Here is a 20,448-nt window from a genome sequence, read left to right on the forward strand (position 1 = left end):
GAGATTGGGACTCTCATACACTGCTGGTGGGACTGTAAAATGGTACAACCACTGTGGAAAGCAGTATGGCGATTCCTTCAAAAATGGGAATTAGAAATACCATTTGACCCAGCTATTCCATTACTAGGTATATATCCTAAAGAATTGAGAGCCATGACAAGAACAGACATATGCACACCCATGTTCATCGCAGCACTATTTAGAACAGCCAAAAGATGGAAATAACCTAGGTATCCATTAACTGAAGACTGGATAATCAAACTATGGTACATACACACAACGGAATACTATGCAACCCTAAAGAATAATGTAGAATCTGCAAAACGCCACATAACGTAGATGAACTTGGAGGATATTATGCTGACTGAAGTAATTCAATCACAGAAGGACAAATATTATATTAGCTCATTATTGTAAAAAGACAAGGAAAGGTTTATATATGGAAGGAAATTTTTTTTGTTGGTTACCAGGGGTGGAAGGGGAGGGAACACTGTTAGATGGATAGAATCAAGTATTGATCTGGGTGAAGAGCAAAAAGACAAATAATCCAATTAAAAAATGGGCAGAAGACATAAATAGACACTTGACCAAAGAGGATATTCAGGCGGTCAGCAAACATATGAAGAAATGTGAGTGATCAACACAGTGGCATTGAGGAAGAGGAAGACACAGAAAGGTGCACAGGAGGTACAGACAACAAAGATGAACCCTTTTGCACATTAAGTACTGCGTTATCAGTGAAGGCAAATATGGATATATGGATGGATAGATGGGTGGACAGGCTGAACTATCAAGTATATCTATGCAGGGGGGAGTGAGCCCAAGAACATGTACAGGGTTGGCAGACAATGCTTCTATGAGTATATTGGTAGGTTCTGTAAGAATTCCCAGGTATACAGTAGAGCTGACAAGGGAAAAGTCTGTAGTCACTTCTTGGGCACAGACAACTACCCAGAGGGAGCAAGTAGTTGGACCTGTGGGCTTGGGACCATAGTCGCAGGGGACATCAAGCTCAATTGGCATAACCTACTACACAAAACATTGTTCCACTTCCTACTTTGGCGAGTAGCAACTGGGATCTTAAAAGTTTGCAAGCAGCCATCTAGATGCAATGATGGGTCTCTCCTTGTCCAGAGTATAGCAGAATGAAGAAAACTAAAGTTTCGTGAAAACAATTAGTCCAAGCGACTGGTACACCATGCAATCCTCAGCCTATATGACTATGAGACCAGAAGAAGTAGATGGTGCCTAGCTACTACTGTCAACTACTCTCAAGGGGATCTATGTAAGAGATTCTGGATAGAGTGGGAGAACAATGAGGAATAAAACTTCAAATCATTAAAAAAAAAAAAAGGGACCAAGTTTGCTGGTCTGATAGAACCTGATGGAACCACTGAGACTATGGCCCTTTAGGTCTGGAATTGAACCCATAAGTGTGGCTTCCAGCCAAACAAAAGACAGGCATGTGAGATGAACATTTACACTAGTTAGATACAGTCCATGGAGAGAACAATCATGGGAGAATAGAAGGGCTGTGTATACACAGGGATACAGCCCAGGGGGCAGGAGTGCATGGAGGGAAGGACACAAGGAAGAGGTACCTATGGGGAGATAACTATGGGGAGGAAGTGGAAGAGGAGCTGTTGCATTGTGGTAAATTGTAGTCAATGTCATGAGACAAAGTGTATATGAACTGCTGTATGGAAAGTGAATTTGCTCTGTAAACTTTCACCCTAATCACAATAAAGAAGGAAAGAAAAAAAAAATCACTAATTTTATACGGAAAGGAAAGAGACCTTGGATAAGCAAAGCTCTAATTGATGAAAAACAACAAAGCAGGTCTCACATTCCTCAATCAGCAAACCTATTGTACAGCCACAGTAGTCAAAACAGCCTGTTATCAACAACAGACATATAGATCAGTGGAACAAAATTAAGAACCCAGAAATAGACCCATCCACCTATGGTCAGCTGATCTCTGACAAAGGGCAGAAATCCATTCAATGGGGATGAGATAATCTCTTTAACAAATGGTGCTGGCAAAAATGGACATCCCGTTGCAGAAAAATGAGGCAAGATCCCTATCTCACACCACACACAAAAACTGACTCCAGATGGATCAAAGACTTAAGTGTAAAACCTAAAACTATGAAGTTCATCAAGGGAAAAATAGGGGCAAACTTAGGAGCTCTAATATAATCTTCTAACTAAAAATGCACATACCACAGAAGACAAACTAGATGATTGGGACTTTCTAAAAATTATATTTTTATGTGCTTCCAAAGACTTCTCCAAAGGAGTAAAAAGAAAACCCACAGATGGGGAAAAAATAGTTGTCAACGACATACCTGACAAGGGACTTATCTCTAAAATTTATAGAAAACTCCAACACCTCGACATCAGAAAGATAAACCATCTAATTTAAAAAAAAGGGCAGAAGACATGAACAGACACTTCACCAAAGAAGATATTCAGGCAGCCAACAAACACACGAAGAAATGTTTGTGATCATTAGCCTTAGAGAGCTGCAAATCAAAACAACAATGAGATACCATCTCACTCCAGCACTAATAGCAAAGCTCAACAAGACAGAAAATAAATGTTGGTGAGGATGTGGAGATTGGGACTCTCATACACTGCTGGTGGGACTGTCAATGATACAACTACTGTGGAAAACAGTATAGTACACTTCTTTGGAAAGTTGGAATTAGAAATACCATTTGATCCAGAAAATCCATTACTAGGTATATATCCTTGGAAGGAAGGTGGGGCAATCTACTTCCGTAGTGATACCGCCATGGAAACCCAAGGAGGGGTTGCTACGAGTCAGGTCCGACTCCACGGCACATAACAACAGGTATATATCCTAAAGAAGTGAGAGCCAGGACATGAAAAGATATATACACACCCATGTTCATCACAGCACTATTTACAATAGCAAAAAGATGGAAACAAGCTAGGTGCCCATCAACAGAGGAATGAATAACCAAACTATGGTACATACACATAATGGAATACTATGCAACACTAAAGAATAATGTAGAATCTGTGAAATACTGTGTAATGTGGATGAATTGAAGGACATTACACTGAGTGAATTAAGTTAATCACAGAAGGACAAATACTGCATTAGCTCACTACTGCAAAAAATCATGAAAAGGTTTATATATGGAAGGAAACTTTCTTTGTTGGTTACCAGAGATGGGAGGGGAGGAGAGGGAAAGTTGCTAGAAATGTAAAAGATAGATATTGATTTGGGTGAAGGGAAAGGCAATATACCAAAAGTAAACGACCAACACAATAACACTAAAAAAAGGAAGACACAGAGAGGTTCACAATAGGTACAGACAACAAAGATAAACATTTTTATATACATAATACTACATTAGCAGTAACAGCAAATATTAATCTATGGGTAGATACAGGCTGAATGATCAGATATGTCTAAGCAAAAGAAATTATACCCATGACGATACTTAAGTTTGGCAGATGGTATTTCTATCTAAGTATTTATACATGCTATAAAAATGTCCCCACCAGCCACTCCTCAGAAGGAAGGTTGGGCAATCTACTTCCACAGTGATACTGCCTTGGAAACCCACGGAGGGGTCTCTATGAGTCAGTCGGACTTGACGGAAGTTGAGTGTGGGTTTTTTTTTTGTTTATAAAGTCTCCTGGAAACAGTTTATCTTCCGTAATACTTCCCTCCTAAAGTAGGATAAGCTCACCTTGCTATTGAGTAGATCCATGTCTAGGTCAGCCTTTTTGGCCCACTTCTGCCAAAAGTTGGGGTCATCCAGAGAAATATCTGTCCTATTTTCCGAAGCAACAAAGCTTGCCTATTGAGAAACAAAGGCACAGAGTAAAATTGACCATAATACTTTTTAAAGCAGTGGGAAATTAATAACTACATTTTAAAATATATTTAAATCCTAGAAATACCTGTCTCTACCTCTGCTTTTCTATTTCTAGCCTCTGGCCCAGACAGAACATACCTTAGCAAAGGTAGAACCTTTTCCTTCAGACTCAATGGTGATGGTTGTAGTTCGTCTTAGCAGTATCTGGTCAATGTCCTCTTCACAAAACTTGGAGCCTTCATCATCTTCCTCCATTATGGCTGCATATGCTCCTTTTCTTAACAAATCTTCAATTTCCTTCTTGGAGAATTGTTGGATCTAAATAAAATAATAGATGATAAGAGTACCAAAAAAATACATAACCAAACTATAATATTTTAGTTATTCTATTTTAAGAAATAGAGAATATAAACAAGGTGTTCAGATTCCTATGCAAAAATATCTTCTGTCCCTTTACCACCATGCTCTCTATCACAAAATTTCTATGGACTAAGAGGACTCACTCCAGTAATGTTGCCATCTCGACCACTCATGGACTGAAGCACAGCCTTATCCAATCCCAACTTGAGGCTAGCTTTATCAAACATTTCTCTCTCATAGGAATTACGAGTGATGAGACGGTACACTTTCACAGCTTTGCTCTGCCCAATTCGATGGCACCGTGCCTGGGCCTGGTTTAAAAAAAAAAAGAAGAAGGGAAGGGGAGAAGGAGAGAATGTAAAATTAAAAGGGAGAAAAAGAAAAAAGATACAAAACACCAGTCACGATTCTTTCATATTAATAAGGCAATCATGAAATCAATTCAAAATCACAATAAAAAATCAGTTTCAAGATGAAATTATTGTCCCATCATATAGACTAGGGGCCAGGAAACTACACTGAGTGGCCACATCCAATTGTTTATGTACTGTCTATAATTGCTTTTGTGTTTGAAACAGAGGTGAGTATACCCTTTCTCCTCACTTATTGACATGGGTAGGTTCCATAGACCAGGTCATTCATTATACAAAAAAAATCAGCGTCATGCAATAGTGGAGGATGATCACAAAATGGAGGACGATTACATCATCAGTAAACTGCCACACGACTGACAATCAACGACCATCCAAGTTGACACATTACCTTAACTATTACAGCCAGCATTACTCTTGCCTCATACTTTGGCATTCATTACTGCCAGATCCATGTTGTTATTGCACAAAATAGTCAGATTTTTTTATTGTCATAAATGCAAAATATCAGATAAGGAGATAGTTGAAAAGTGAGTTAAGGATGTACCTGCAACAGAAACTGTAAGTCCTACAAAGCCTAAAATATTTATTATCTGCTCTCTTATAGAAAAACTTTGCTGACTATTAATCATACTCTCTAAAATACAAGTCTTTCTAAGACATCTCCATTCTGGTGAAAAGGTTGAGGTATCTCCCAAATTAGGTAGTCCCTAAGTCAATGATTTCCTTTACCTGCAGGTCATTTTGAGGATTCCAATCTGAATCAAATATGATGCACGTATCAGCAGCTGTGAGATTAATACCAAGTCCACCAGCTCGGGTGCATAGCAAGAATACAAAGCGGTCCGAGTCTGGCTTGCTGAAGCGGTCAATAGCAGCCTGTCGAAGGTTGCCTCTAACTCGTCCATCAATACGCTCATATAAGTACCTACATGAGAATCACAGACGTAAAATTCAAGCGACTGAGAAGAGGAAGAAATAAAAAAACAGCAGCCTGGGATCGATATTACTCTTCCATATCCCTAACACCAAAAACCAAACCCACTACCACCGAATTGATTCTGACTCACAGCGATGCTACAGGAGAGAGGAGAACTGACCCATAGGGTTTCTAAGGCTGTAAATCTTTAGGGAGGCAGATTGCCACATCTTTCTCCCGTGAAGCAGCTGGTGGGTTTGAACCACTAACCTTTTGGTTAGCAGCCCACTGCTTTACCTGCAGCAGCACCACCAGAGCTCCTTCTGGATCCCTTGTTGTTGTTGTTGTTGTTATGTGCCCACGAGTCAGCCCTAGCTGGTCAAAAATCATATCGGTAAACTGAGAGTGAGAATTCTAAATAGCTCTTATTCCAGTTCTGGGCAATCAAAACCAAAAAGCAAACTCACTGCCATTGAGTCGATTCAGACTCACAGTGACCCCCACTGGATTTCCAAGGTAGTAAGTTTTTATGGCAGTAGGTTGTCCCATCTTCCTTCCATGAGGAGCTGGTGGTTTGAACTGCCAACCGTCTAGTTAGCAGTCAAATGTCTCAGGGACTATGCCACCTTAGGGACTATGTCTTTGCTACAATCAACTTTAATTAAACCTAGGCCCTATAACTCTTTACAGTTTAATGAGGATATAGTTATTCATAAGGCTATAAAAGACTCTTTTCTCACCTCCTCTGGATTAGATAATCCTCTAGGATATCTAGGCAGCGTACCATCTGGGAGAAGATCAAAACCTTATGGCCACCAGCTTTAAGCTTTGGAAGTAGTTTGTCAATAAGGACCAATTTGCCAGCTGAACGGACCATGGCCTGCAGGTGGAAGTCATGAGGTATAATATGGCAAGCTTCCCGAAATTCTGTTAGGATTTTTTCTTCTGCACCTGGCAAGGTAAAAATCAAACCTTATATTGAGACCCACAGAAAAAGACTAAGGTTGCAGTATATTTAATCTAGATAAGGAAGCAAAGGACAAAATAATAATGTGACTTAAGATCAACATTTCTTACACACAGAATTTCAGCACCAAGAAATCCTAAATCATCCTCACTTGTATTACCCAAAATATGCCAGTAAGGTGGGCCTACGACTAAAATTGGGAAAAATACCTAAAAATGTGGACAAGGATGAGGAAGGAATATGCAAAGCACTATCACCACCCTATCTGTACCCAAAAGAAACCACAAAATAGAGTATCAGTGAGGACATTTATCCAGAATGGCCTTAGCTCTTGTTCATGAAATTCTAAGCAGCAAATCCTATTTAATTTTAGAGATTATCTAGAACCACAGGGGTGTGGGAAAAAAATATTCCACATAAGAATTTTTCTAAAAGGAGATCCCACTCCTTAAATTAGGATGGATCAGCCAAACCATGCATGATCCCTAAGGAGTATCATTTCAGAAAGTAAATACAGGTCACTAAAAACTTCAGGAATTTTCCAGAATTCTCTCACCATTGATGAGATATGGGTGGTTGCAGCACTTGCGCAACTCCATCATTGTGTTGAGCAGATTAGGCATATTGGTATGACCTGCCCCTTTGGAAAGGAAGGAGAAATTCTTCTCCAAAATAGCCCGGTAATATTTCTTCTGGATGTTGGTCAGCTCTACTTCAATAATAGTTTCCTGCTTGGGTGCCAGGTTTTTCTCAACATCTTCTTTGAGTCTTCTCAGCATCATTGGCTTGAGAATGGCCTGTAGCTTCTGAACCTGTGTTTAACAGAGAGAGACAAAGACATCAATAACATGGAGACCAACATTCTCACAGTATGTGAAAACATGGATGATAAAACTAGATTTTTCTAGTATCTGAAAAATGTTGATTTTGGACATGCCACAGATGATGTAGGTGTAAATTGTAAGGGAGGTCAGGAAGGCTCTTGATGGAGACGGCAATAGATATCTGCCTGGTACAAACTTCCACCTATTTTTCCTGAGTTAGTACTTCATCAGATATACTTCCTACCTGTTCCTCTGTTTTGAGATCCCCAAAGTCCTTGAGGAACTCTGATTCTGAGGGAAACTGTGAAGGTTCCAAGAAATGAAGCAAGCTAAACAGTTCCTCCACAGTATTTTGCAAGGGGGTTCCTGTGAGTAATACTTTATGTTCCTAGAAATGCAGAAAACAGAAGAATTGTAAAACCTCAAAAACACAAAAGGATTTCTAGAGTTTTCCATCAAGTATACAATTTTAGCTTTAATTTTTTTTTTTATCTATAAAGTGATGATGAAATTACTGTCTTATTTTTCACTTGCTCCTTCTTTTGGTAAGCATAAAACATTTTCAAGACACCCTTTGGTATTACTGTAAATACTGAAATAACTTAAACATAAATGATTATAAGCAAATAAGGAAATGGCAATTTAGATTGTTTTTGTTTTCAATTACATATGCCTCTCCACACTCGACTCCCCATAAAGCGCCTAATATGTTCCCCTCTAAGGAATGTACGTACCTATTATCCATTAAATATGGCCATTAATTCCTTGTAGCTCTTCCTACCAAGGTTCACCCCTTGAATCTGGGCTTGCCTTCACAAAGAATGTAGCAGAAATGATACTTGTAAGTTTCAGAACCTACACCTCAAGAAGCCTTGCAGCTTCCGCCTTTGCCCTCTGGGAGTACTGCCCTGAGACTATCATGGAAAGAAGCCCGCCAGTCTTGCCCAATGGAGGATGAGAAGCCATGTAGGATAATCCAGGGCCCAAGCCAATAGCCAGCACCAAATGCCAGCTGCAGTTACATTAACGATCCCAAGCAAGACCATCAGGATGACCGAGCAGAGCCCAGCCTAAGATGCTGAGGTGGAGAATACTGAAAAATGATAGTTGTTAAATCACTAAGTTTTGGGTATTTTGTTATGCAGCATCAGGTAACTAATATAATAACCCCACTTCTCTACCTGGTTAAGAATCACTAAACTACAATTCCTTCCCAATTCTGAAATTTAGGACTTTTACATGACTTTCAGGTTACCATTCCCATAGGCCATACTCACTACCCAACAGAAAGAGTCTGATTCTTTTTCCTTCTTTGCTAAAGTAGAGTTATTTTAACTCCATAGAGAATTAGTCATTTGAATTCCAGGTTTTTCATCACAAGTCAGTGTGGAGAACTCACCAAGTCCATGTGCTTGAGACTATCAAGCAGCTTGCAATTACGGTTCTTAAGTCGATGGGCCTCATCAATGATGACACAACGCCATTCGATTTCACGAAGTTCAGGGCAGTCTGACAAAATCATCTCAAAAGTGGTGATCAGGGCATCAAACTTGTATGCACCTGGGATGAGGCGCCCCTAAGCACGTAGGCATAAAGTCAAAAAAGGCTTACATGTGTACCTAAAAACGATGAGCTCTTCTGAATTACCCATTCTCTCTCTTCTACATTAGGGCAGGTGCAGGTTTAATAGAAAATACAAACCACATCCCACCTCCACAGCCCATCTTCACAATCACTGAATATAAGATATATTGCCTCTTCAACATATTCAGCTTCTTAGGAAAATGAATCAATGAAGCTATACCCTGCTGTATACCCAGCTCATATATCTCTGCCCTAGACTTTTTGTTAGTTAACATTAAAGTCCACAATTTTTGGGCATAGCTGAAACATACAAGACAAAAATGAAAGAGAAAATAGGTAATAAAACATATACTAATATTAGTTACTATCCAAAAACTGGCAGAAGAAGCAAATCAGTTAATAAAACTGAGTCACAAAACGTGATTTGAGAAAATCTGGCTTGGTAGAAATAAAAACTATAAAAGAAAACTAGCGGTAGAAAAACGTTCATAAAATTCAATGTTGATAAGGAAAGGATCGATTATTCCCATTTTTGTTTTCAAATTTACATAGAAAGGAACTGATCTTGGTGAAATATTCAACACACTAAAAAAGAAAAGAAAAGGTTTAAGATCACCACCATATAAAGAAAACTGATCAAGGAATTACAAATAGCTAAATGAATTTTGTTCTGGAAAATACATTCCTGATGAAAATCCACTCATTATTCTAAAATTAAATTAAAATTCTATTTTAAAAGTAGGTATTCACATATAAAGTCAGAACTTCCACCAGATCAAAATGTCCACTGGGTGAAAACAGTAAAATCCAAAGCCTGCACATTGCTGCACAACACTCCCTTGAAGCAGAGAGCTTTTATCCCTATGCAGCTTCTAAAATCTGAGGCACACTGGTCCACTTTCCCTAAACCACAGCATTCATAAGACATACAACTCACCCGTGAATCTTTGCAGTACATTTCATATTGCTGAATCATTTGTCGGCTGGCCAGACTGCCATGGTACACAATAGTGTTCATTTCTGTCCATGTATTAAATTCACGTTCCCAGTTAGTAATTGTGGACAGTGGGGCAATGACCAGGAAAGGGCCATGGATGCCCACATTATATACTTCCTGTAAGAAGGCAATGGACTGAATAGTTTTGCCCAATCCCATCTCATCAGCCAGGATGCAATTCTGCCTGCAAATTTATCATGGAGAAAGAAAGGTACATTAAAAGATACCATCTTAAAAAAAAAGTAGCAGGAAGAAACTGTTTCAATAAAAGATATTAAAAATAATCCCTAGGACCAAGGCTACATCTTATGAATCCACACTTTTCCTTACCTATTATACCAATTAAATAGTAGCCAATTGACTCCTTCCAACTGATACTCCCGTAACTGGTTTCTGTTTTTATACTCATGTGACAGCTCCAACTTCTTCCAGGCACTTGCCTGCGGCCGATTCTAAAAAGTAAGAAATTTGAATAAAAAGGGTGGAAACACAAGCAAAATTAGGCATGATCTACCAGGTAGTTCTAGTAATAGAACTAAACTCAAAAACACTATTGTAGAGATCAAACCATATTAAATATATTTACAGTCATGAGTTCCTATATTTTTAAAAAAGAAGGTTAAAAGAAAACACCTTGGTCTGATAGAGACTGGTGAAATCCCCGAGACTCCGGACCTTAGTTACCCCCTTCAGGCCTGGAACTGAACTTATTCCCATGGCTCCACTTTCAGCCAAACAATAGATAGGCCTACAAGGTGGACAATTACACCAGAGAGGTATGCAATCCTTAGAACAGGCAAGGGGCAGCATTTAAGCAAGTATAAAGCTCAGAAGGCAGGAATGCATAGGAAAGTAGTACACACAGGGAAGAAGTAGGAAGAGAGCTTGTGGTGGTTATGTTTGTGTGTCAACTTGGCTAGGCCTGGTTGAGTGGCTGGGCAGCTGGATATAGTATTCCCCATGATGAAACTGGTAATCAACTCCATGGTGGAATCTACAGTGAGCAGCTGTGCAGCTGCCTTTGGGTATGTGGTCTGCTTCCTGTATATAAGGAACAGCTTTGCGAAAGGTCTCTAGCCTGTGGCACGCTTGGAGCCTGCATGTAGCCGTGTTGTTGCTCAGCAGCCTGCTATGCTTGGCCGACCTTGGGACTTAAAATGGACTTAAGTTAATGGCCTGCTGTGTTGTTTGGTAATATCGGGACTGTGCCTTTTTAGTTGTCATCCTTGGGGCTTCTCAGCCTCAGCAGCCAGCAGCTGTCTGAGTGAAGAAACGCCTCTAGCGCAAGAGGCAGAGCTGGACCCCAAGGATGAGGGTCTTTCACCCAGCCCCTAGAGCCTGGCAATTTGAACTTGGACTTAAAGCCTTCAAAATTTAAGAATAAACTCCTGTTTGTTAAGGCCATCCCATTTCTGGTATATTTCTTGTTAGAGCACTAGATAACCGGAACAGATCTGTTGCATTGTGGGGATTGTAATCAATGTCAAAACAAAATGTATATGAACTGTTGAATGGAAAATGAGTTTGCCCATGGGTATAGGGACGGATAGATGGGTGAACAAGCTAAACAATTAGGTATGTCTAAATGGAGAGTGTATCCAAGATCATATATAGGGTTGGCAGACAATGGGCCTATAAGTTCATGTGAATGATCAGAATTCCCAGGTGTATAGTAGAGCTGACAAGGGGCAAGGTTATGGTCATTACTTGGTCACAGCCAGCTACCCAGAGGGACCGAGTAGTTGATCCTGCGGGCTTGGGACCATAGTCGCAGGGGACATCAAACTCAATTGGCATAACATACTATACAAAACATTGTTCCACCTACTACTTTGGCGAGTAGCGACTGGGACCTTAAAAGCTAGGAAGCTGCCATCTAGATGCAACAACGGGTCTCTCCTCGTCAAGAAGAAAGAAGAAAACCAAAATTAATGGAAACAATCAGTCCTAGCGACTGGTACACCATCCGATCTGCAACCTATACAACTATGAGACCAGAAGAACTAGATGGTGCCCAGCTACCACTGCCATCCACTTGGAAGGGATGTAGGAGATCCTGCATAAAGAGGGAGAACAATGTGGTACAAAACTCAAAATCATTTGGAGGCAAAAAAAAAAAAGAAGGTGGGGACCAGGTTTGCTGGTCCAATGGAGCCTGGTGTAACCACTGAGACTATGGCCCCTAGCTGCCCTTCAGGTCTGGAATTGAACCCACAACTGTGGTTTCCAGCCAAACAAAGTACAGGCATGTGAGTTAAACATTTACCTCAAGTAGACACATGCCCTGGAGAGAACAATCATGGGAGAAGGAAGGGCTGCTTATGCACAGGGAGATAGCTCAGGGTGCAGAAGAGCATGAAGGGATGGACACTGGGAGGAGGTAACTATGGGGAGGAAGTGGGAGGGGAGCTGCTGCATTGTAAATTTTGGTCAATGACATGAGACAAAGTATATGTGAACTGCTGTATGAAAAGTGAATTTACTCTGTAAATCTTCACCCAAATCCTAATAAAAAAAAAGAAAATGAGTTTGCCATATAAGCTTTCATCCAAAGCACAATAAAAAGTTTTAAAAAAAGAAAAGAAAAAATCCACTGTTTACTTTTGAAGAATGTGAGAGAACTACTTCATTATTCTGAAAACTGGTAAATAAAGGGAAAGAATAAAGCATTTATTCCTACCTATATAATCTGTATCTCAACATGATCAAATACATGAATAGAAGTTTCTTTTTATAGTAGATTTCTAGTCAATAAATGAAGAAATGATAAAAATGAGAACATCATTATTTATAAATCCTTAAAGAATGGGTCTAGGTAATGATCATAAATGGCTGATAATGTTACAAAACACAACCTGATGGAAGAACACATCACCACCTATGAAGCAGATTTACTAGCTCTTCTCCTGATTCAAATCTCCAGAAAAGTACTATCTAACAGAACTGTCTACAACAATGGAAATGTTTTATTTCTGCCACTAGCTACATGTGGCCACTGAGTACTTTAACTGTAGCTAGTGTGACTAAGGAACTATTAATTTAAAAACTATAATGTGGCTAGTAGCTACTACATTGAACAGCACAGGGCTAAAAAGTTTTATCAGAAAGCAATGCACAAAATCTAACAGTTAATGGGAGATATAAAAAACAGAACATGTTAAAAGGTACCAAGTACCTTTTACAATTAGTAAAATTCAGACTGTGGAAAATGCCACAAAATAAAGCACCTGGTTTTTTCAAGAGAAAACTACAGAGGAAGAAGAAAGAGAAAGACAGAAAATGATGGAGGGGAAACTATAGTGATTTGAGACATATTAACAAACAACAATGCATGGACCTTAATTAAGTCTCAATTCAAATCATGTTGTAAAACCTAGAAGACAACCTGTGAAATGTATGCAGAGACTGGATGTTTGATGACAGTAAGGAATTTTTAATATTGTTTTAGGTGTAGTAACAGTATTATTTATCTTTTAGAAATTAGAATTTTAATATTTTCATACAAAATAAGAGAGTCTGAGGTTTGCTTTAAAATACTTGGGAAACGGGAATAAGTAGGCAGAGAAATACATGAAACAAAATTAGCATTGATAGTTATTAAGGCTGGGTGATTACTATATTCAGCATATTATACTATCTTTTCAACTTTTGTATAATGTTTGAAAATTTCCATAAAAACAAAACAAAACAAAACAATCTCCATTGAGGAGAAAATGAATCACTGCTTATATGGACTTATACACTCTAAATGCAAATGTACTCACCACCCTTTTCAGTTCTGGGTGCCTTGACTGAATCCGTTTAAATTCCCGAATCTTGCCTTCATCAACATCCTCCTTCAGCTCCCATGTACTATCCTCATAGGGCAAAGAGCACCATTTCACTAAGTAGTAAATTACAGGCTAGGAGAGAAGAAGCCAAAGCATTAATAAGCTGCTTCTATGTTCTCTGCTGTGGCTAAAGGATAAGAATTTGGCTAAAGAATCAGATCACACCTGCCAATGCTTCCAAGCTGCTGAAAAAGTCACAATGAACATACATATCATAGGCTCACCTGCTCATGCACCACTATTTGTGGTTTTGATCATTCTCCCATGCAACTTACTAGTAGAATCTATTCTAAATGAGAAATTTCTACCCAGCAGTTTCCAGAACCCTAGGTGCTAAAACATAATGCTTAACAAACAAGCAAAAGCAAATAAGAAAGGTTCTTTTCCTATACTGTGTTATGACGAATTTGGTTAAGCCTGGAGTAGCACGGCACAGCTGACACCTCTGGGCTCCTGGGCTTTGGAGTCTCAGAGGGCAGCTGCTGCTTCAAAAGCAGTCAAGTGGTAAAGAGATTTCCATGCATGCCCCAGGGAGACAGAAGATAACTACAAGTATCACTGAAGAGAGGTAACAAAACTGAAAAAGGAGTGCAAATGCTGGAGCTCCAATTGCAAAGGAAGGGGCAGTGACCAATGGTAAAATGGCTCCTAGTCTCAAGGTGATCTGTGCATTTCCATTTTTGGTTCCTATAAAGCAGGATTAGATTAGGCCTAGCATAATCGACAGCGATCTCTATTATTTATGTAATACTTCTTAAAATAGCTGTCAAGAGTTTGAAAAAAGAAGCCCTCAAGAAAGTCATGGATCATGATATCCCTAGAATCAATCCAGTTGCTCTTTTATCCTGTTCTTTACTGTGCTTTAGGTTACTCTCTGTGTAAAGCCATTTGTGCAGGTCACATATTTCTAGCATTATAACTTACTTAAGTATTTATTTTATTTATTTCCACTATTAGGCAATGTCAAAAAGATGATAAATTAAACTTCTTTTGCAAAGGTGGAAAATCCTCTTTTGCAGAGGGAGAAAATGGGTACAAAGAATATTATCCAATATTGAGAACATAAACTATAGTATCAGGGTATCAAAACATTTTCAGTTATCATGCCAGCTGCAGAACACATCCCCAAAGGGCCTAACCAAAAGCCAACTGATTTTGTAAGGGTAAGTATGGTAGCACAGAGAATAAGATTTTCACAGCTGGGAAGGCTGAGATCCTGAACACAATGAGAAAATTTAACAGTAACTAACCTGTCCTAACTGGCCCATTCTCTACTCACCTCCCACAAAAGGAAAACAAACATGATGTCTAACAGAAACATAAAAAACAGCATGTATGTTATCTGAGGCACACTTGCTGAGATTTGAAGACATACTGAAATACAGTAGGCTACGGACATCTAAGAGGAGCGAGCCCTGGTGGTACAGTGGTTAAAGCACTTGATTGCGAACCAAAAGGTCAGCAGTTCAAACCCACCAGCTACTCTGTGGGAGAAAGATGTGAGTTTGCTTTCATGAAGATTACAGCCATGGAAACCCTATAGGGCAATTCAACTCTGTCCTACGGGGTTGGTATGAATTGGAATTGACGTGACAGCAGTGGGTTTGGCCTGGTTGAACATCTAAAGTTCTATTTAAGTGACCTTGAAGGTTTATAAATTAGAGAAAACTTTGTAATTTTACAGAAGGAAGAATGTGCCTCTAGGTCATGTGAGGACGACTTGTGGGAGTAAGTCGTTTAGCTCCTGTGGCTTAACAAGGTTCTGTTGTTCTCTACAGGCACTTTGTAAGAAGTAACTTTCAGAAGTGATAGAAACTATGTATATGAAATATGACCCTGCAAAAGTAAACCAGTAACTACTCCCTGAAGCTGAAAGTTCTAAGAATGGTGGTAGATAATCTAAATATAAGTTTGAAGTAAATTTAAAAGCAAGAAATGTTGAATTACTGGTGGGTTAGATCTGTGATACCACTCTACTTAGAAAATTTTAAAAAGTGAATTATGAAACTGTATGAACAAATGTTTTAGCATATATAAAACCTGCTCTCTAGTCAAAGAAAGCTTCAGTGCAGTGATTCCCAAATAAAGCTGTGCATGAGAATCCTCTGGAGACCAACTTAAAAACAGAATTCTATGGGTCTTACCCTAGCCTTACTGAATGTGAATCTGTAGGAGTGGGGCCTCAAACTCTTGTTAAAAATACAGATTCAAATGCAACAGGTCTGCTTCAATGACAACTGAAAAGACATTTAACTGATAAGGAGGAGTTCAGGAAATACTCAATTGTCAACATGATGCAAAGAATGCTCAGAGCCTGTACAAGTTATTTATTTATGTACTTATTTAGAGATTTGTGACATTTCCCTTCCCCCTACCCATCCTCAATCGAATGTCAAGGGTCTCCATATAACTGGGAGAAAATGAGACCAAGGTAAATGAGTTTTCAGTACTTATAAATATAGCTCCAAGCTATTTGACTTTATAGGAATTTTTCCTTTTATCCTATTTCCTTACCTTCCCAATATTATTCTATGAACTCCTCAGAAAATTTCAAAAGTACCTTTTCAGTCCCAGGGATTTTCCAGCCATACTGGAAAAATAAAGTATGGGCAGGCAGACCAGCAGAAATATATAAAGAGTTTTTTCATATTCTTCCATGCCCTCACTCACCTCCCCATTGTCCTTGTCAATACTGTGAGACTCATCCAATATCCTATCCACTTCTACATAGTCTGGATTGAAGGGCTCTTCATCCTAAATGAGTTATGAAACAAAACAGTAAGACCAAAAGATCACTGTACAATACACCCACCCTCCATCCTACCTTTAGTTGTTGACTCAATTTCACAATTTATTATTAAAATGAGAGTTACCAAATAAAGAGTTCCCCATTTTCCTGTATCATTCTATAAACTTACCTAGGTCTACACCCATCTTCTTACTGTTACCAAAAATAAAGTCTCTCTTAACCCTAACAGAGGGCACTCCCTCCACATGTGCTCTGGATTCCACCCTCATCACCTTCTGAGGAATCCTGTTCCACTGGTTAATTCCCAGACATATATACATGCTCTATTATTTCTCATCTTAAAAAAGACTTTCCTTGACTCTATATCCCTCTACAACTTTTTCTGTGCTCTGCTTCATACCCAAATTTTTCCAAAAGTTTTTAATGTACGCTATATCCATTCCATCACCTCCCTTTCACTTGTCCATTCAATCTGTCTTCCATTCCAATCTGTCCATTTTCATCACAAATCTAAAAATCTACTATTCTCAAAATCACCAGGGATGTCTGAATTGCTCAATATAATGGATACATTTCTGTACTCATCTTACTCTACCTCTAAACAACATTCAACAATTCATCATTATCTCCCTTAAAACTCTTTTTTCCCTAGGCTTTCTGAGATACCATATTCTCTTGTTCGTCTTGTCCTCTTATGGTTTGGTTTTGGCCAGTTCTTCTCAATTACCCTGACTGGCTCTTTTTCTTCTAAATCAAAGGTAGCCAGTTTGGTGTGGTATCCCACGATAAAGTACCCAAGGTTCCAAAAAAAAAGACCTCAAAGAAAGTTTGGGAAAAAACTCTTCCTTCTTAATTCTTTTCCCTTTGGTTTCTGTAGAATCTTTTCTTTCTCAATCCTTCTCTTATCACTTTGGCACATATTCTTTCTCTTTTTGTTTTGCCAACTTCTTTTCTTTCACCTGACCTCTAAATCTGGGGGAATTCCTCAAAGCTTGCTCCAAGGCTCCTATCCATTCCCTATCTTTTCTCCCCAGGTTACTTTATTAATTCTTAAGTTGTATTTATATGTTAAACACTCCAGACTTAAGCACCTTTTTTTTTAATTGTGTTTTGGGTACAAATTTACGAAGCAGGTATCTCAGGGGCCACAGTCTCAGGGATTTCACCAGTCTCTATCCGACTAGTATTTCTGGATATTTTTGTTAAATATTCGTCTTGCTTACTACATATTTGTTAAGAAATTTCTAACTTGACATGGTCCAAACTAAATTCTCGACTTCCCTCAAATCAGTTGCTTCCAAAATCTTCCACATTTCAATGAACGATCCCACCTCTACCCATTTTCTCAGACCAGAAACTCTTGCTCTAACAGATACACCAAGCCCTGTAAATTCTAAATAAAATTAGAAATCCATCCATTCTCTGCATCTACTAAAACCACTCCAGTCCAAACTACACAGTAATCTCTCACCTAAAAATCTCCAACTACCTGCTTAATGGTCATCCTACTTTGGTGTTTACTCTTCTCTAATCCATTTTTCAATATCTAGGTGATTTTTTGGGTCTGGTGGCATAGTGCCTAAGGCATTTGAGTGCTAACCAGAAGGCTGGCAGTTCAAATCCACCAGCCACGCCTCAGAAGGAAGATTGGGCAATCTACTTCCATAAAGATACCACCTCAGAATCCAAGGAGGGATTGACTTGATGGCATTGAGTTTGGTTTTTTGATTTTTTGGGTGTCTTTTAATAAATGTAAAAACTGGATTATGTCTTTTGACTGTTTTAAACAGCTCTATGGCATCCCTTTGCACTTATACTAAACTGCTTAAAAGGCTTAAAGGCCTGCATGCCTAATTTTTTTACCTCAGCTTTGGAGCATAAGTGTTCTACAATGTTATGAATCAATTGCACCATTTTTCTTTTAGTTCCTTGTCTTGCCAGGGACTTCATATATAGTATTCCCCACTCCATGAACAACTAAATATTATTTGTGTTTGTGGCCTTGCTAACTCTTACTCAGTTCAATTGCCAGGAGAAATGATGCTTCTCAGAGAAATCTTTCCAAAATTATCCAATGCAAAGTTGGTTTTCTTATTTTCTTCTTTGTCATCTTGTTCCTCCTTGTTGGCACTTATTACAATTTTGAATTATTTTAAAAATATCTGTCTCTTCTCAAGTAGACAGTAAGCTACAAGAGAGGTGATGGTACCTGTTTTCTTCACCAGTGTACTTAACACATAATAAATGAATGACTGACTTGGTTAAACAGCCTACCTACACAGGTAGATTTAATTGGTATATGGAGTTAGTAGAGTTCAGTTTGATGACTAGACTGTACAGCTAATCCCAGATGGAATGGAATTACAGTTCCATTATACATTTCAAAGTTACATTTTAAAAGAACAAAGACAAAAAATGCAAATCAACTTTTTTTTCATATAAAAAGAAACTATTATACCTGCAAGGTCCCACCTGCACCCTCCAGGTGATGTGGAAAATAATTCATTTATTGGGCAATATGGTGGCATAAAGTTAACTTTATCAGATGAATTTAGCCACAACTGCTTTCTGTGAAACTACACATTAGTCTTTTTCTTACTTTCTTACTTTTTGTCCTTTAGCTCTAAGAACCTTTAAAAAATAATCATTTTCCTCAAATATGGATTGAACTGTGTCCCCCCAAAATATGAGTTATACATCCAAACCTCTATGTTTGTGGTTATAATCCCGTTTGGGAATGGGTTATCTTTGTTAAGTACATGAGACAGGGTTAGTGTAGGGTGTGTCTTGAGTCAATCTCATTTAAGATATAAGAGAGTAAACAAGCAAGAAAAGAGGGATGGAGTAAAATAGACACCAAAATACATGGAGATCTTCAAGGAACCAGAAAGCAGAAGCTGAAGAGATAAGGACTTTGCTCCAGAGCTCCAGAGCAAGAATTCCTCTAGACCCGGCACACTTTGAATTTGAACTTCTATCTTACTTAACTGTGAGAAAATAAAATTGTTTGTTAAAGTCAACTACTTGTGATATTTCTGTCATAGCAGCACTAGGTAATTCAGACAGTATTTGAGTCAATTATCAATATTGAGTATTGAGAAGAGTGGAGTGTTGCTCTAACAGATACCAAAAATGGTTTTAGAATTGAATGGGTAGTGGGTAGAGGTGGAAGAGTTTTGTTATTTTTTTCTTAAATACATTTTATTGAAATATAATTTATGTACAGTGACGTACATAAAACTAGTGACATGGGTCAATGCATTTTTTTTTTTTTCAGTGTTCCCTCCCCTCCTTACCCACCCCTGGTAACCAACAAAGTTTCCTTTCATTTACAAACATTTCCTTGACATTTTACAATAATGAACTAATACTATATTTGTCCTTCTGTGACTGACTTATTTCACTCAGCATAATGTCCTCCAAGTTCATCCATGTTATGCGGTATTATGCAGAGTCTACATTATTCTTTAGTGTTACAGAGATTTCCATCGTGTGTATGTACCATAGTTTGGTTATTCATTCCTCTGTTGATGGGCACCTAGGTTGTTTCCATCTTTTTGCTATTGTAAATAGTGCTGCAATGAACATGGGTGTACATGTATCTGTTCTTATCCTGAGGCTCACTTCTTTAGGAAATATACCTAGTAACGACACAGCTGGGTCAAATGGTATTTTTAATACCAGTTTTTTAAGCAACCGCCATACTGTTTTCCACAGAGTTTGAATCATTTTATACTCCCACCAGCAGTAAATGAAACAGTCCGAATCTCTCCCCATCCTCACCAGCATTTGATATTTTCTGTCTTGTTGAATTTAAAGCCATTAGTGCTGGGGTGAGACGTTATCTCGTTTTGATTTGCATCTCTCTGATGGCCAATGATCATGAGCATCTCTTTATGTATTTGCTGGCCACCTGAATATCTTGTTTGGTGAAGTGCCTATTCACGTCTTCTGCCCATTTTTTTTTTATTTTTTATTTTTTTTTTTTTT

The 20,448-nt window shown here is 38.6% G+C and overlaps 1 protein-coding gene across 1 annotated transcript in view; it reads right to left on the bottom strand.

Moving 5' to 3' along the window:
• The window catches only part of CHD8 (chromodomain helicase DNA binding protein 8), a 65,412-nt gene that overhangs the window by 13,934 nt on the left and 31,030 nt on the right, over positions 1–20,448 (bottom strand). Inside the window, exons 9-20 of the mRNA XM_007951149.1 lie at positions 16,380–16,463; positions 13,644–13,781; positions 10,210–10,331; positions 9,820–10,063; positions 8,698–8,874; positions 7,543–7,686; positions 7,031–7,286; positions 6,248–6,458; positions 5,321–5,516; positions 4,361–4,528; positions 3,996–4,175; positions 3,729–3,839 (exon numbers count right to left, since the gene is read on the bottom strand). Coding sequence (XP_007949340.1) covers positions 3,729–3,839; positions 3,996–4,175; positions 4,361–4,528; positions 5,321–5,516; positions 6,248–6,458; positions 7,031–7,286; positions 7,543–7,686; positions 8,698–8,874; positions 9,820–10,063; positions 10,210–10,331; positions 13,644–13,781; positions 16,380–16,463 — 2,031 coding nt within the window. The remainder of the gene's footprint in view (positions 1–3,728; positions 3,840–3,995; positions 4,176–4,360; positions 4,529–5,320; positions 5,517–6,247; positions 6,459–7,030; positions 7,287–7,542; positions 7,687–8,697; positions 8,875–9,819; positions 10,064–10,209; positions 10,332–13,643; positions 13,782–16,379; positions 16,464–20,448) is intronic.

Source organism: Orycteropus afer, unplaced genomic scaffold (assembly GCF_000298275.1).
Source record: "Orycteropus afer afer isolate SDZICR_OR568_19922 unplaced genomic scaffold, OryAfe1.0 scaffold00292, whole genome shotgun sequence".
Classification (NCBI taxonomy): domain Eukaryota; kingdom Metazoa; phylum Chordata; class Mammalia; order Tubulidentata; family Orycteropodidae; genus Orycteropus; species Orycteropus afer.